The following is a 17,761-nucleotide window of genomic DNA, read 5'->3' as shown; positions in this document are numbered from 1 at the left end:
CATCGCAGCTCTTTATCGCATAAAAGATAAAACACAATACTTTCGCTGGGCGGCTCCTTTGGTTTTAACTAAGTTTTCGACCGAATGTAAGTTCTATTCAAGCCTGGTTGAATAATTAACCTCGACTTTGAACTTAAAAAATATAAAATACAAGTTTCAAGAGAAATAAAATTTATGTACAATGTGAAAATGTATTTCTGAGTCCGCGGTTTCCTGGGCCGGGGCCCCCTTAGGTCGGGGGCCCGTGGCATTTTGCCACCCACGCCACCCTATAGTTACGCCTCTGTCAAGCATAAAAAATACGATCGATGACAAAAATAGGACTCTGCTGACGAGCAAACTAAATAGAATCCAAGATAATTAAAAAAAATAATTTCAAGGATAAAAAAATTTTGCAATTGATAATCAAAAATAGAACTCTACTGACGAGCAAGATAATTAAAAAAAAATTTCAAGGTTAACAAAAAAATCTTACAATTTATAAAAAAATAGGACTCTACTGACAAAATAGAGCAAACAAAATAGGAGCCAAGAAATTTAAAAAAAAATCAAGGATAAAAAAATCTTACAATTGATAATAAAAAATAGAATTCTAATGACGAGCAAACAAAATAGAAGCCAAGAATTAAAAAAAGATTACTTCAAGGATCAAAAAAATTACAATTGAAGATAAAAAATAGAACTCTACTGACGAGCAAACAAAGTAAAAGCAAAAAAAATCCGAGGATAAAAAAATCTTACAATTGATTATAAAAGATTGAACTCTACTGACAAGCAACCTTGGACAGCCTGATGTCAAGCAGCAGTAACAAACACTTACATAATTACGAATTATGATTGGATTCTAGTTGCAAAATTAACCCTTTCGAAATTTATATGAATTTTGCCGCCGGAGCGTCCGAGTGGGAAAGGTTAATACCCGCCTAGGGCAGCCTTATGTCAAGCAGAAGTAACAAATACTAAAACTAATTCATTTGTTTAAATGCACTAATTCAAAAAATTCTGCAGGACGCACCGTTTGTACTACAATTTTGTAATAAAAATATATTAATTCGTGATGAGTCTAGCATAAGAACAAATACTAAAACTAATTTTTTTTAATATATTATACTAGACATAAATGATATTATCAAGATTTGTCCCTCAGTTGTACCAAATGAGTCCATTATCAGGTCCTTGACCACCACTGCATATATTTTTTATCAATGTAGTTTTATAATACGAGATCGCCTTTTACGTTTTTCCGCATTTTTACTCTTCATTTTTATTTACCGATTTTTATTTACGATCTCCGGGGGGTGCTCCACTCTTTGTTTGGCCGATATAATTTTTTTACAGGATGGCAGAAAGGACCTTTTCTTTGTACTCTTCGATGTTCCACAAATTTTATGATAAGTACCTACTGTTGGCGATTTAGGAGAGACTGGGGAAAATAGGTAGGGAATTTGAGATTTTAGCAAATAGTGAATCACCCTGCCACATTATTTCAATTTATATTTTTGGCCAAGAATCCGTTTGATCGTCGGTAGAGTTTATTTTTTCAACATTTCAAGACTAATTTTCTTTCTAACTTTCAGGTTGAAATTTATTTTCTTTTCACCTTCAATTTTGTTTGCTTTATTTTTATTTGCCAGTACAGTTTTATTTTTTCATTTCATTTTGAGACTCAGTTTGCTCGTCAGTAGAGTCCCTTTTTATATTTTAGGTCAATATTAGGGCTCTTTAGTATTTTTTTTTATCTTCTTGACTGCTAATTCGTTTGCTCGTCAGTAGAGTTCTTTTTTAATCTTTTAGTCCGATATTTGATTTGCTTGTCAGTAGAGTCCTTTCTTTATTTTTTAATCAGATGTTTAAATTGCTCGTCAGTAGAGTCCTTTCTTTATATTCTAGTCTGATATCTAGTTTGCTCGTCAGTAGAGTCCTTTTTCTGGAGATTTCTACAGAAAAATTCAGTTTGCTCGTCAGTAGAGTCCTTTTTCCTTAGATTTCTACAGAAAAATCCAGTTTGCTCGTCAGTAGAGTCCTTTTCCCTTAGATTTCTACAGAAAAATTCAGTTTGCTCGTTAGTAGAGTCCTTTTTCCTTACATTTCTACAGAAAAATTCAGTTTGCTCGTCAGTAGAGTCCTTTTTCTTCAGATATCTATATTTAGTTTGCTCGTCAGTAGAGTCCTTTATTTATTTTCTAGTCTGATAATCAATTTGCTGGCAGAAAAATTCGATAAAAAATTGATATATGATTTACATTTATCCACAGCATCACCTAGATTCAAAAAACCTCTGATATTTAGTTATGTTTATATTATTATTCTTTGTGTCAAACATTTTATCGCAAATGAAAGCGATATGATAAAACGTTAAAAATATCAGTACAAGAACTATATTCTTTCATTCAATAATACACCAGTCAAATTAAAGCTAAAAAGGCCTTCAGTTAGGAACAATTCGCATAGAGCTGAAATTTGGTACAGATGTTAAATAGGCCCTTACAAATAAAATGTCAAAAGTCCCCATCGATCCGACACCTGCGATTTTTTTTATTCAAGTGAAAGGTACAAAATTCTAGTTTTTCCAATTTTTCACAAAAACCATGTGGACAAAAGTATTTGTGTATTCAAATTTCGCGCGGGTCTTATCTTTGTAATACAGAGTGAACTTGTGAAGTATACTATGTTACTATACGATTAGGCCACATCCAGCAAATAAATCATATTATATTTTAAATTGTGTTTTGGTTAATGTTATTTTTTATTTTCTTTATTACCATAAAATTGGTCCATCTCACGGATAGTTAAAATCAGTGCATATTTAGTAATACTATAACCAAAAATACACATACAAGTTTTATTTTCTTTATTACCACCATGACATATATAAAAAAATATGTTTGACAGATTTGTTTATTATAACATTATCTACAAAAGTATATTCATACATTTTTTTCTTTAGAGTCACCATTTCTGAGTTATTGCCATTTAAAAAGTTAAAAAATCTATCTTCTTCATAATACGCACACATTTACGCACTGTAATATACTATGACGCGCATTTATTCTATAAGACGTTTCGATCCAAAACGTCGATGAAAAAAAAACCGACAAACCTAACTGCAATCTTGATTTAAAAGATCTAGGCTGAACAGCAGCTAAATGGTAATAAATATATCCTGACTAAATATTATTGGTTGTTATCATTATATGTGTGTATTATATTAATGTGTGATTTAATTTCAGTTAGCCAGAGTTGAGGTATTTGATCTAAGTGATAAATACTGAGTGAATGTTAAAGTTAAGCATCTAACAAGTAGAATATCTTTATTTAATATATAATTAGAATCATTTAAATCACTCAGAATACACGTTGTTATAGGTTAGGTTGTTTGTATAGAAGAGAACATATATTTTGTACAAAGCATAGTCGAAACCTATGCGCAAGATGCACGCTTTGCCCGGTAGTGGGAGAAGCCATACAAATAGTTGCGCGAAATTCAAATTAAAAACATATTCATCCAATATTAATTTTAAATGATCTAATTTATATTGTCGGTTTTTTTAAATTATTTGCTCCAAAAAATAAGTCAACGATTCTGGAATATCGCTGTTAATATTTTCAAACATTTGACTCGGAGGGGGATAAGTATTATTGTCAAAAACTACAGATCGAATATCCTCTCTAAGAATTAATGCAGCAGCTTTTAGTATTCTTAATCGTTCTGCGGTCGTATTTTTTTCTTTATTTTCATACCAAGCTGTGTTAAGAATATCATGTTGATTGCCAATGAAACAAATTAATGTTGGTCTTCCTACTTTTTCACTTCTGATAATTTTAGAATCATACTTTAACTTTAACTTTCTTCTAATTGTTTAACAAAAAATAATCAACACGATTTCCAATTAATGCTTTTCAAACTCACGACATCTTTAATTGTGCAAATTAAATTAATTTGTTTCATTTCATTTTCGTGTTTTAAAAATGTTTCATACTGTTTTTAGATCCACTGATGATGGCATTGAATTGAATGTCGAAACGTTTGGAATTAAAGATTATTTTATAAATCTTTGCCTTTAATTTGTTTGATGTATCGCCCTCAAGAACTCACTCATATATATATATATATATATATATATATATATATATATATATATATATATATATATATATATATATATATATATATATATATATATATATATATATATATATATATATATATATATATACTAGCTGACCCGACAGACTTTGTCCTGTCAAAAAAATCCACCAAATCGGTTCTGATTGCTCTGTTGATCTTTTAAGGTTCTGTCTAAAGCATCAAAAGATTTTTTATGTGTCATCGTGCATTCATCCCAAACGATCAATTGAGAGTTCTTCGAAAAGTTGCAAGTTGGAGTTTCATTGCTTTGCATACTTAATGGCAATTTTAGTGCTGAATGGGCTGTTCGACCACCTTCGAGTAAAGATGCTGCGATTCCCGATGAAGCGAGTGCAAGTGCAATTTTGTTTTGTGAGCGAATTGTTGCTAATATTAAAAAAATCAAAAAAGTTTTTCCTGTACCAACAGGCGCTTCTAAGAAGTAAATCCCCCCAGTTCCATCATTTGTTACTTTCATAAGAATATCAAATACATACCTCTGTTGTTCATTCAACAGTGGAAGATTTGTTTCGATTAATTCTTTCAAATTATTGAGATCATACAGTTTTTCTCGATACAACTCTTGGTAAAAAGCATCATGCATTGGGCGATTGGGCGATTGGGCGCGGCCAGGCCTATGTGAATTAATAATTCTATTCCGTATTTGACACAAAATATCATCACACATATAATCTTTGTACTTTGTCCACAAATCAATCGGGTTTAATGGAAAGCATGTGGATATGATTATAGAAAACAATGTTCGTATTTGATGAGCGTGTGAAGATATTACAGCATCGCTGAGAGTTTGATCCCAATCAGCGTCATTTTCTAGCAATTGTAAACGTTGACGGGCTTCTCTGTAGGATCCAAACAATTCACTATCAACAGTTCGTAAATGTTGGAATGATGTTGGGCCACGTACATTGACTAATAGCAGTCGTAAATAAAAACACTCACAGTGGCTTGGAAGTAATGAATAAATTCGATCAATCGCATCGGCGGAATATACATCTGTGCATCCTGGTACTGGTTTTCCTTGTTTCCGTCGTATAAATCTTCTTGATTCCAAGTATAATATTTTCGCATTACAGAATATATCAGTGTTTGTGCAAAATTATCGTTTTCACATGTCACAGTAGATGGTAGCTGAGCAGCTCTTTGGCCTGCGTTCACTGCTGTAAAGTACACCCTTTGCCCATTTTCTAAATGCACAGCTAAGTGAATAACAGAAGGGTGTCTTTCATGAATTGAAAAAGAAAATATTCGCCAAATTGCTTCATTACTACCAACATTGCGGCCCATTTGGTATTGAGTAGTTTTTATGTTCATTTCGGTCGTCATGTTCTTGTGCAGTACGATTAGATCGGTAATTAGCTTGGTTTGTAGCATTTCGTGATCTACTTAAATTGCCTCGTCTTATAGGAGGCAATATTAAAATATTGTGTCACATGCAATAACTTTTTATTCATAGGTAGATAACAAAACACTACAAACAAAACAAAAGCACTCAGTAGAGTATAACAGAAAATGCAAGAAAATACCACCGGCAAGGGCGGCAAATGGACATTGACATTGATTTTTTTAATCTTATATGACTTGAAGTCAAATTCTTTAACGCTATACCAATTTTTTCGTCTGCCGAAAGTGAAACAAAAGAAATAATATCGAGAAGCCGACTACGATTATTCGTATTAGTTAGAAAAGGGCTGTTTTTAGGGTTTTCCCGACAATTATTCGAATTTTTCTCGCCGTAAGAACCATCCTTGGACATCAACAAACAATTTAAAAAAAGAATTAGCCAAATTGGTCCAGGCGCTGTTGAGTTATGCGCTTACCAACACATTTTGCGATCCATTTTTATATATAAGAAGATATATATATATATATATGTATATATAAATATTTATTTATTTATTATATATATGATAAAATTGTTCTTGGGCATCCATCCAGTAATTACAAAGAGTTTTATTGAAAAAAAAAAGTTTTTATTAAGAAAACATTCGTTTCGGATCCTGATTTGACCCATCTTCAGTGCATACAAATAAATTGAAAAAAAAAACACAAAACCACACGAAAATTGCACGAAAAAATTATGAAACACAAATTGATAAACGTCGAGTTATGATAAATTTTAAATAATTGTAAAATAAAAATAAATAATATAATTTATTATAAAAAAAGCTTAATCAAAACGAAGCATGTTGTCAGCTTGGAGTTTATGTATATATAAATATATATTTAGGTATATAGTATAGTAACAAATTCCAAAATGATGAGTATTTCTAAACGATTTGGTATATTAGTGATCATATATGGATTTATCGCACGGTACCTACCTTTTGTCCTTTTGTCGAGATTCTAATTATTTAAATAAATCAATTATCACCTTAATGACTAGAAAACACTGGTAAATGATTTTCAAATTTCATTATAATTTACCATTTTAGCATTTACAAACAAGAATCATTGGACACCAAAAAATGTTTTGGCGAGGATAATAACACTGATTTTCCGAATATGATGGACCATAAGAAAATGTCACTAAACAACAGCGCCATGAAATCGCTAGATAGCTCGCAGGAAATACCTAGTACTAAATCAAATAATGAAATCAGCCAAGTTGAACCAAAGATGTTTGGAAATACCATAAATAAAAAGAAGTGCCTTAGTAATGTTAAGTCAAATTGCTCCGCATTCAATACCAAAAAGAAACATTCATCCACTTCCAAAAAACCAAGTAAGTCTATTAATCAAAACAAAGAAAATCGAGTTCACAAAAATGCATGTCCTTCAAAGAAAGAACGATCGAGCAAAAAGCTGAAGGAACTTTTTGGAGACGACCGGGAAGCTGTAAAACGTGATAAAACTGGGATACAAGAAATAGATACAGAATTTAAAAATGACGGTTTCAAAAAAGTTAGATCGAGACATAAGCGAAAGTCGGAAGAATTTTTGAAATTTGGAAGCGTCAAAAAAAGTAAGAGTGATCCATCAGGGGAATCTATTATAAAAGCTCTAGCAGAGAATGAAAATATTATTTCAAACCAGGTAGTATTGCCTAAAAATATCTTTGTCAAAAATGTGCGTGAAATAGATATTTTTAAAGATATTGATATTTTAAAGACGAATAATGACCTTGTACCCAATAAGAAAAAGAAAAATCAACGTAAGCGGGTTAAAAATAAGGAAAGGAATTTTCAGCAGAATATTAATAATAACAATAAAATTGGTCAGCTCACAGCACAAGACGAAACTCAAATTTTACCTAATCAACATTCTGAAGAAGCGAAGTCCGATCATGGGATGGATAATGCTAATTATAATACTAATGAAGCCAGTAAGTTTGATACCGATGCCATTCAAATTTTAAATGTTTTCTCGGTCAGTCAAGGCGAGAATGTTGACACAAATAAAAAGACAAATTTAGAAACTTCAGAACCAGCCAATTTAACGCAGCCTATAGGCCTGAGTATGCCGATTTTAGACGAAACAATAGAGTGGCAAATTAGCCAAAATTCACCATTACCAAAAATTGTGAATGCTTCTTCATTAAGTGAAGATAATAGTATTACATCGAATGAAGAACAAGAAACGACTTCTAATTCAAAATTGGATATAAACAGGAATGAAGAAATTACTATTGACTCTAATTTATCTAGTGATAAGAATAGTAGAAGTGAACCAAAGAGGCCAGTAACAATTAATAATAAAAGCTTGCAGGAAAATTGTCAACAGATCTTAAACTATGCCAAACAAATAATAAAAAAATTGTCTGATAAAGAAATTGTGGAGGAAAATAGTATTATGGATAAAGTCGCTTGCGATAATCTACCTGCAGATAACTTTAGTAAGGATTTACTTATTTCTACTAGTCAAACACAGAAATCTCACAAAGATGATCAAACTTTACTCATCAGCAGTGATATACAACAAACAATAAATGGAGACGTTCCAAAGATTATACCAAAGTTTAATATTACTATAGAAAGAAGTGATAATGAAACGGGTGAAAGTTCTGCTAATATAACAATATCATTTGCAGAAAGCCAAAATGCCAGTACTCCTAAGAAAAATGATTTGGAAAATAAAGTGAAAAATATGCCAGTGTCAGCTAGTTCCATAACGAATTTATCGGATCAAGAAGCATCAATTTCTTCGAAGGTAAATTTAGATTTACAAGTTAAAAATACCTATGTGATACCACCGCAAGCAGCTGCTGAAATATTACCAGAATTATTCCAAAATAGTCCGCAAAGTAATCAGCAATTATCGCCTGTAAACAATAAAGTTAAAAATATGCCAGTATTACTTAATTCCAAACCCAATGTATCGCTTAAATCGACGATTCCTTCGAAGGTTGATTCAGAATTACAAGTTAAAAATACCAGCGTGATACCGACGCATAATGCTGCTAAAATATTACCAAAACCGTTTCAAAATAATTCGCAAAATATATTATCCTCTGTAGACAAAAGTACAGCTGAGCAATCTCTGACAATTGTTCCAATATGTCAGTCGAACTCAACACAGGAAAATGACAAGATAACAGAATCTTCCAAGCAATTTGAAATACAAGAAAAATCATCGGAGCCGTCAACTTTGCTATTGCCAGCAAGTCAAAATAATTTAGTTTCGCTTCTTTGCCCTCCGAATCCAATAACGATAACTCCATTAAATGACCAATACAAAATGATCAATTTACCAGTTTTTGTGAATGGAACGCAAATAATTCTACAGTCACCAACTGCTTTACAAAGTGAAACTTGTGAAAATTCATCTATCAACCCAGTTATTTCTTCACAGCCTTCCTCTAATTCTTGTGCTTTTGGATTAGTACAATCTGGAATTTCACAGGAGAAAATTGTGCTAACCAAACCTTCTGAGCGTTTAGTCAATACCGCTCCTGACAATGCCCAACATAAACTACCTGACATACAAGTTAACGAAATTAGGCATTCTTCAGATTCACAAACAAGGATTTTCTCATCAAACAATCAGTTCATAAGATCTTCTGATTCTGTAATAGTGTATTCGAAACCATCCATTAGTTTCCAAAATGGACAGAAACGTACTTTACCACAGACTGAGCCAAGGACAACGAGCAGAACACACGAAAAAGCTTTTTCTCCTGCTATTATTTCAAATTCGGAGAATGTTAATAATGGATCCACAGCAAGTGTGTGCATAACTCAATTTCAGCATTTAGATCAGAACCGACATAACTTTAATATGGTACGTTCTGAGTTTAATACTTCACCTCAAACTGCGACAAATATTTATGACAAGAATGCTAATAGCGGTAGCGGCAACATGCCATTTGAACTTCCTGGTGATTTACCATTGGCAGAGACATTGAATCGACCTGGAAAATCAATATCATCAAAGTTTGATGCAATGAATCGTGCGAATTCTTCAAAAGCAGCTTCAAATTTTTCATCGAATGTATCTCCAATGAATATAACTAATAGCTTATCATCTCCTGAACAATCGCATATTTCGAGTGCCATGTCTCGATCTGAAAACACATCGAATGAGACAAACGCGAGTTTTCCAAAAATTCGAGTTAGATCATTGGAAAGTATGAATTCACAAGAAGCCGCTGCCGATATAAACTTACCATCGTATAGAAATCGTCATCAAAACTCGATTAATGCCTCAATTGATGATGTCGATTTTCATATGTGTAAAGATGCAACCTTTTTATGTTTTGCCGTTGACATTTCTAATGATATTTTTTGTGCAGTGAATAATTATAATAATAGACTATCGTTTATCAATGCTAATGGTATCGATAAATTTCGTTATAGAATTAGTTTATTGGATTACGATGTCTTAAGATTAACAAGAAGAAAACGTTTATTCAATGCTTTAAATTATTTGTCGAAAAAATACGCTTATTCGAATGTTACTATACTAAGAAACAAAACTGTTTTTAATAAAATATTAGACATAGCAAAAAAAATGTTTGAGGCGAGCGATATAATTAATCACATTGAATCCTTATGTCGAACTTTGTTCGTTGAATTATTAAACACGCTTACAAATTCAAAAAATAGTGAAAGTTGTGAACCAGATATTTCTACAATGCAGCTTTCACCGACTAATTCCTTCACTCCCTCGCAAGAAAATAAATTTCAAGAAATAACTGAAAATTCAAAAAAACAGAAAACCAAACCTAATGGTAAACCTAAGAAACCTAGAAGGCCTAGTCTTCGGATAAATGATTCAGATAATACAACTGATTTGTCGCATCCAAACCAGCCTCTTTCCCAAAACAAATCATCTTCGGATATTCAATTGTTGAATCAAAATAATGCATCGAAAGAATTACCACATACATGGTCAAGGACAACAAGTACAGGAAATAAAGCATACTTTCAAATGATGTTTGAACAATCTCTGAATGGCAGACGAAATTTGCAACAAACTTCAGTCACAATCGAAAAAGCAGTTACTAATAATATTCTACCAGTTGACAACAGAAATAACTTTTTTCCAATGCCACGTATCAATTTCCAACAAACAGCCGAAAATGGTTCACTATTGAATCAATATATGGGGCAGAGTAATGTAACTAACGTTTGCTCAAACATAGCACCCGTAATATCGCAAAAGTCATTATTATAATAGACCGTATGCTAATAATAGTTACCGCCCTGTCTCGTACTTGAATAATCCAATGCAATCTCAGCAGATACCGTATTCTCGAGAACAAAGTAATTTGTTACAATGTAGTAATTTGGCTATGATACGGGCTCAAAATAATTGCAACAATATGAACAATTATAGACCATTTATGAACAGTTTCAATAATATGCACCAAGTTTCTTTTCAAAATTGTGCACCGGCGACTAGTGCTACAGCAGGGGTATCCACCAATAATCAAAATAGTATGTGCAATAACCTTTATCAAAGAAATCAGAATCTGGGTTGTCGTTTCGGTCAAGGTGTTCCAAATTACAATAACGTGCAAATGATTTCAAATCCTTTCCAAAACTTGCCGAATATAAGTTCTATAATTGAAAATAGTTCTGTACAAGACCCTACGCAAATGCAGTTTCAACCAGCTCCGGCCATGAACGATAGAATTGGAAATCCATCATTAAATTCTCAAACTTGCGGAGCACAAAATGCCTTCACTGGACACATTGATTCAACACAAAATTTCTTAATAAATCGCCCTGCAGAAAATAGTGTTGTTGGAACTAATTCATCGCATGTAAACACTGCGAATGGGTCCATGATGCAAAATAATCAATCTGAGCAAGATGCACCAATGAATATTACAAATGATCATCCAGAAGTAGCAAAAACGATGGATAAACCATGCCAATCAGTTCATATGGTAGGTGAAAAGCTGTGTTCCAAAGAAGGGCAAACAACTGAAATAGTCAGTTCTATTTATTATTCACTCCTTTCCAACAAAAATAGTAGATGCACCATGTCAAGAAAATCTCAAGAAGCAAGATCCTGCGCCTATGAATTCTCACCAGGATACTGAGGTAAGTCCATCAATTTTTTAATTATTTGGGAAAAATGTAATTGTTATTAATATTTGTTATTTTTTTGTAGAAAGCTTCATCTGATGGAGATGATATTATAGATGGGCCACGGATAATTTATTGTACTATGTGCGACATGATAGCTAAAATCCAATGCACTATATGTAAAGCAGCATGTTACTGCTCAATCGCATGTCAAGTAAGTTTTTTTTCTTTTCAATTCTAAAACTTCATTTTTTATCCTAACAATTCATCAATATTTCAATTTTCTTCAAGTGTTCCTGAAAATTCTTTGCATGGCTAATAGTAATTGATCCTTTTTTACCGCCGATTTACATGAAAACAATATTGATCTTAAACAAATGTTAAATAATAATTTATTCATTTTAGAAAAAACATTGGGCTTCTGGACATGCAGAGATTTGTGTAAAATTGACAAGAACTAGTCACAAAAAATGACAAGAAAAATTGTTTTTAAGTTTGTTAAAAAATGCGAATTGGTATTTATGAAATGGTATTTGGAGTTTTTTTATATATATTAAAGATTTATTAAATGAAATTTCAAAATTTGATTATATGTTAAAGTTTAAACAAATATGAAATATGTTTATGAAATGAAATAATTTATATTCATTTATTATTTAAATAATATGTAATCACACACACATATATATGAATAGGTATATATATATATATATATATATATATATATATATATTTGTATGATTCTGAATTTGATGTTGACATATGTATTAACAAAGTCTAATAATCGGGCATAACATCAATAAAAAACATGAATTTCTTTCAAAAATTTATTTTAAATCCATACGTTTCGGCTATAATCCTAGCCTTCATTCAGTGGAAACTAAAAATAAAATTAAAAACTAAAACAATTGAATTGGAGTGAAAAGAAAAAAATAAAATAGTAATTAGTACTTACAATTAGTTGATCTTAGTGTTAAATTGGAAAATTTAAACTAATTGTAAGTACTAATTACTATTTTATTTTTTTCTTTTCACTCCAATTCAATTGTTTTAGTTTTTAATTTTATTTTTAGTTTCCACTGAATGAAGGCTAGGATTATAGCCGAAACGTATGGATTTAAAATAAATTTTTGAAAGAAATTCATGTTTTTTATTGATGTTATGCCCGATTATTAGACTTTGTTAATAATATATATATATATATATATATATATATATATATATATATATATATATATATATCTTGATATTGTTTGTTTTGACTTTGAAACATTATGATACAGTTTTGCAGCCACAAGTCGAAAAATAAAACAAGAACGTAAATATAAATCTTTTTAGTACGTTTCGAGCCACACATTTACGTTAATTTTTATGTAAATAAAAGTGGTAAAAATTATTTTCCTTTCTTCCTTAAAAATTGATTAAAAATTTAATCTTTCAAAGACGAAAGTGATTTCTTTTACCATTGATTAAATTGTTATTCTTCGGAGGCAAAACCGATTTCTTTTACCTTTGATTATAATTTCAGTATTTCAAAGGGTACAAATTAATTCTTATCTTTGATTGGCATTCAAATATTTCAAAGGTAAAAAAATATTTCTTTTATCTTTGAGTAAAATTTTAATTTTTCAAAGGTAAAAAATAAATTCTTTTAACTTTGATTAGAGTTTTGATCTGCCAAAGGTAAAAAGTGAATTTATTTTAACCTTTATTAAAATTTAAATCTTCCAAAGATAAAAAATGTTTTTTTTAGCCCTGATTAGAATTTTAATCTTTTAGTGGTAAAAAATTAATGATTTTACCTTTGATTATAATTTTAATTTTTCTATGGTATAAAGAAATTTTTTTACCCTTTTTTAAGGGTAGATAAAAATGAATTTTTCTACTTTGCTTAGAATGTTAATTTTTCACCGGATTTTACCTTGATTAGATTTTTGAATTGATATTAAATTTTTCAAGTGTTTTTTTTTTTTAATTTTAAATGAATTAAAAAAATGTATATATATATATATATATATATATATATATATAAGAAAATAATCATAAGAGAATATTTAAATAAATTTAAGGCCTTTAATTCAGAAAAATAACGGATGCTTCTTTAGTCGAGAAAAATAAAATCATAATTAATATTACTTATACAGAAAAAATATTATCTATCTAAACTGTATTTTTAATATGTTTTTATATAGAACTATGTATTATTATAATGTTTTTTATATAGAACTATGTATTTAGCTTTAATTGGACAGTATTCATTTTAATTAATGATACTCAATATGAAATTGGAAGACTGACTTTCTGATCTACTTAATTTTGTTCTAATGTTTTTGTTAATAAAAATAATAAAATAATACATGTTTTATTAAACTATAAAGTAAAATTTATTTGATTTATTATTTCTTTTTCCACTTTTAGCAGCAGAACAGAAACTTATCATTTTGTTTTTTTGAACTGAAGTATTTTATTGGCCTTTGGGTGTATTTACCAATTATTGTAAAATGGGGTTGTATATTACTCAAAACATTTCCTTAGGAGCCTGAATCATTTTTATTTTTGGATGGTAGATGGTAGATTTTCGAGCATGTACAAGGCCTTACAGATTTTATCATAAGCTCCAACAATTGTCAGCCATCATGTGGATGTCCCATCTTCCTATATACCGCTCCCCCAAAGTTCTGATGTCTTGGTGGATACTCCTGTCCTGCTTTTCGCTAATATTTTACATTTAATTTAACATTTTCCAAAAACCGTTCTAAATAAGAGTGCGGGTGATGAATTCAAATCAATTACATCAAATATATCAGTTTTTAATTTTTCTTTTTTAATATTGTTTTCTGCATCTATTACTTGGTAAGCATGAGATGTTGATGTTCTAGATTGTTGATCATTAGCATGGATAGGGGTTGTGTAACGATCATAAGTAGACCTTATTCTATTGAGATTGTGGTTTTTACTTCTATTGCCTGAATTTATTTCATTGATATTTACCACACAGAAGAAACAATCGTTGTGGTGATTCTGAGGTTTTTTCTTAATGACGGAGGTTTTAAGTTAAATCATTTCTTTTTTCTTCTAGATAACTACAAATTTTTTTCACATAGTATGAAGAACAAAGTTTGAGTTCTAATAAACTATTTTTAAGACTATATTTTTTTCATTAATAATACATTATTTTTGGACGTATTTTCCAAGAAATTCGTATACTGTATGTCTTGCGGAATTTGTTTTATGAATTAAACACTATTTTAATTCAATTCAATTTATTTGCCGAATAATTGTAACGGAGTACGGAAATCACAATGATATCGATTTACTGATAAAAGGTACTATCGACCTGAACAGTTATAATCCCAAAATTTATCTATTGAAATTCTAGTTACTGCTGCTACTGATAATACTGCAGCAGCAGTGTTGACTAGTGTGAACAAAAATAATGGTATTACCATATACAATTCTTTCAAATTTTTAAAGCACAAATATTTTTATTTGAAATTTTGGCGCTTTAATTTGAATGGCGAGTGATTTATTGAAGCGCCATTGCAATGTAGCTTCCGTAGCAATAATTAATTCTTTGAACCAAAATAGGACCGATCTGTCAGTTAAAATTAACCTATTCAAGTTATATTAATATAAACAACAGAAAATTAATTAGACATAAGAAATATATATTTAAAATATATGAATTTGTGATATTTAATTTTATATAACTTTTTATCATATAACAAAATAATATATAATATAATCGGTATGTTATCTTTTGCAATAAAATTGCATACGTCACATATTATTATCTTTTCTAAGCTTGCATTTCATGCTTATCAAAACTGTTTTTGAATAATGCTGTGTAATTACTTTAGGTTTCATTAAACAACAATATGTTGAAAGGAGTTATATTAATAGGTGGTCCTCAAAAAGGTATGAACTATTATCATAAATATTTATAAAATTTTTAAATTTTGAATATCAACTACTATACATATAGTTTTTATTATATTCTTATTTGACACTCATGTTAATTGCATATATATATAGTATAACTTTGTTTCAATTATTAATTAGAATAGGATTTAACAAACAATAGTGTAATAGTTGTAGAAGTGTATTCTTGTAAACAATACAAAAAACACACATTTTGAAACTTTATCTAGTTTTTTTTTCCACTGAATGATAGTGTCGATGCAGACGAACATGTTTACCTTAGCATATTTCTTGATTATTTATTATTATTGATTTATTTTTCTAGGAACAAGGTTTAGACCCTTGTCTCTCGATGTTCCTAAACCACTCTTTCCAGTTGCCGGCTTACCAATAATACAACATCATGTTGAAGCTTGCGTTTGCATTCATAATTTAGAAGAAATTTAAATTGTTGTACCATTAGCGTAGAAATTAATAAATATACATTTAGTTCAGAATAGTTGAAACACTTAGCAATCTTTATAACATTGTTTATTCACAAAATAAAATTATAGAGTTGAAATTAATAATTCTTGTCAACGATGTGTATCTTATGGCGGTCCAAATCAGAGAGAGTTAGTCGGCTTCCTCTTTCCAATAACCTGGCGTCCTGGGTTGCCATAGCAGTCATGAGTGTCCTTCCCAAAGCCTCGTGTACAGGGTTGCCAGAGCAATGACATCTGTCCTTTCAAGCTTCAGGACCATAGATAAAAGAAGAGTATGTTCGGGACGGTGAACATAAATGTCAGATGGCACAACAAAATAATAGGATTCTATTCAGCCTCACAAATCAGCGAGTTTATATCAGACATGCAACATGAATATCAAATAAAAATAAGGTATATCTAGTTTTTTTTAGAATAACAAGTAGTTACATAAGTCAGATAATAGTCCAGTAAAACTATTTAATTTTATTTTACAGGTATCTACAAGAATTTACTGCTTTAGGAACTGCTGGTGGAATGTATCATTTTCGAGATTTAATTCGGGGAGGATCTCCAGAAGCTTTCTTTATTTTAAATGGTGATGTTTGTGCTGATTTTCCATTACAGAAATTACTTGAATTTCATAAGAAACAAAATAATGCATTAGCAACAATTATGGGAACTGAAGCTACCAAAGAGCAAGCAATTAATTACGGCTGTCTTGTAATGGATAAAGTAAGTAATGATACTTTGATAATTATATTATATTATATATGTATATATATATATATATATATATATATATATATTGATTGTTTCTTTTCCGAACAGTAAATCCAATAATAAAAAACAATTTGTTTTTTGAAGATGTTTAATACGACGTTTCGGAACTAGGTACGTTCCATCATCAGGTTTTTTCTGTCAAATACAATGCTTTTTTAAAAATATTGATTAACATTAATTAACGATGGTCAATACAGATTAATTAGAAAAAAATTTTATAAAGGAATGGATTATGTACCGGGGTAAAGAGTAATAAGAATTAACTAAAAAAGGTTTTATATAAAATTGAGAAGCAAAAATTATTTACCTGTAATAATTTATATATCCATATCACTAATATTTTTTTGTTAAAAACACTCGATTTTTTGGAAGATATTTGTAGATGTTACGACTACACAAGACTTAAACACACTGATATGGATTTCTGTCTGCCAGATGTAAAGGACAATGTATGGAGTTCTTGGCAAAAATGATTTTTTATGGCTCTTGTTTGGTAATTTACGAAAAAAGAGGAAATATTGCTTTAGTAAATGTTGAGAAATATTATGTATATATATATACATGCACATGTATATGCACACCCACATACTCATACATACATATGCACATATCTATATATTAATGTATCCACAATTATATACATGTACATGAGCATATATGCAAGTGCATGTATATAGTGTACACACAAAAACATACATATAAGTACATATATGGATGTACATATATTATAACATATATACATGTATATATATACATATTCAAAAATTATTAGGATTAATTGTTTTTAATCAGGTTTAAAAAATTTAGATATGAGTCATGAATGATATTGTGATCTGATCTTTTATTAACACTATTTGACGAATTCAAAAAGATTAAACTGCTTTCAGAAAAAAGTCTTTTAAAAGTACAATCCTCTCTATATAAAATATTGGGTTCAAAGGTGAAATTATGTGTATTGACCATCGTTAATT

General features: G+C 30.1%; 2 protein-coding genes across 2 annotated transcripts; both read left to right on the top strand.

The window, feature by feature from the left end:
* Positions 1 to 6,652: 6,652 nt before the first annotated feature.
* Positions 6,653 to 10,762, top strand: LOC113381466 (probable serine/threonine-protein kinase DDB_G0282963). Its single transcript, XM_026620371.1, has 3 exons — positions 6,653 to 7,183; positions 7,259 to 9,818; positions 10,083 to 10,762. Exons 1-3 carry the CDS (start codon positions 6,653 to 6,655, stop codon positions 10,760 to 10,762), a joined length of 3,771 nt encoding a protein of 1,256 aa, XP_026476156.1.
* Positions 10,763 to 15,311: 4,549 nt separating this feature from the next.
* Positions 15,312 to 17,231, top strand: LOC113381465 (mannose-1-phosphate guanyltransferase alpha-like). Its single transcript, XM_026620370.1, has 6 exons — positions 15,312 to 15,366; positions 15,481 to 15,540; positions 15,869 to 15,964; positions 16,364 to 16,421; positions 16,505 to 16,742; positions 17,226 to 17,231. The coding sequence occupies exons 2-6, from the start codon at positions 15,501 to 15,503 to the stop codon at positions 17,229 to 17,231; spliced, it is 438 nt and encodes a 145-aa protein (XP_026476155.1). The 5' UTR covers positions 15,312 to 15,366; positions 15,481 to 15,500.
* Positions 17,232 to 17,761: the final 530 nt, after the last annotated feature.

This window comes from Ctenocephalides felis, unplaced genomic scaffold, assembly GCF_003426905.1.
Source record: "Ctenocephalides felis isolate EL2017-DRISC unplaced genomic scaffold, ASM342690v1 CF-g0.4_SCAFFOLD_02908, whole genome shotgun sequence".
NCBI lineage: Eukaryota > Metazoa > Arthropoda > Insecta > Siphonaptera > Pulicidae > Ctenocephalides > Ctenocephalides felis.
Note: the sequence above shows the minus strand (reverse complement) of the source record. Positions and strands in the feature narration are given on the sequence as shown.

Excerpts from the sequence above, each read along its gene's own strand:
- LOC113381466 (XM_026620371.1), top strand. The coding sequence starts at position 6,653 with ATGATGGACCATAAGAAAATGTCACTAAACAACAGCGCCATGAAATCG. Across the intron at positions 7,184-7,258 it reads AAAATATTATTTCAAACCAG|ACGAATAATGACCTTGTACC; the intron begins GTAGTATTGCCT and ends GATATTTTAAAG. Across the intron at positions 9,819-10,082 it reads TGATGTCGATTTTCATATGT|ACATAGCAAAAAAAATGTTT; the intron begins GTAAAGATGCAA and ends ATAAAATATTAG.
- LOC113381465 (XM_026620370.1), top strand. The coding sequence starts at position 15,501 with ATGTTGAAAGGAGTTATATTAATAGGTGGTCCTCAAAAAG. Across the intron at positions 15,965-16,363 it reads TCATGTTGAAGCTTGCGTTT|CCTCACAAATCAGCGAGTTT; the intron begins GCATTCATAATT and ends GATTCTATTCAG. Across the intron at positions 16,422-16,504 it reads GAATATCAAATAAAAATAAG|GTATCTACAAGAATTTACTG; the intron begins GTATATCTAGTT and ends TTTATTTTACAG.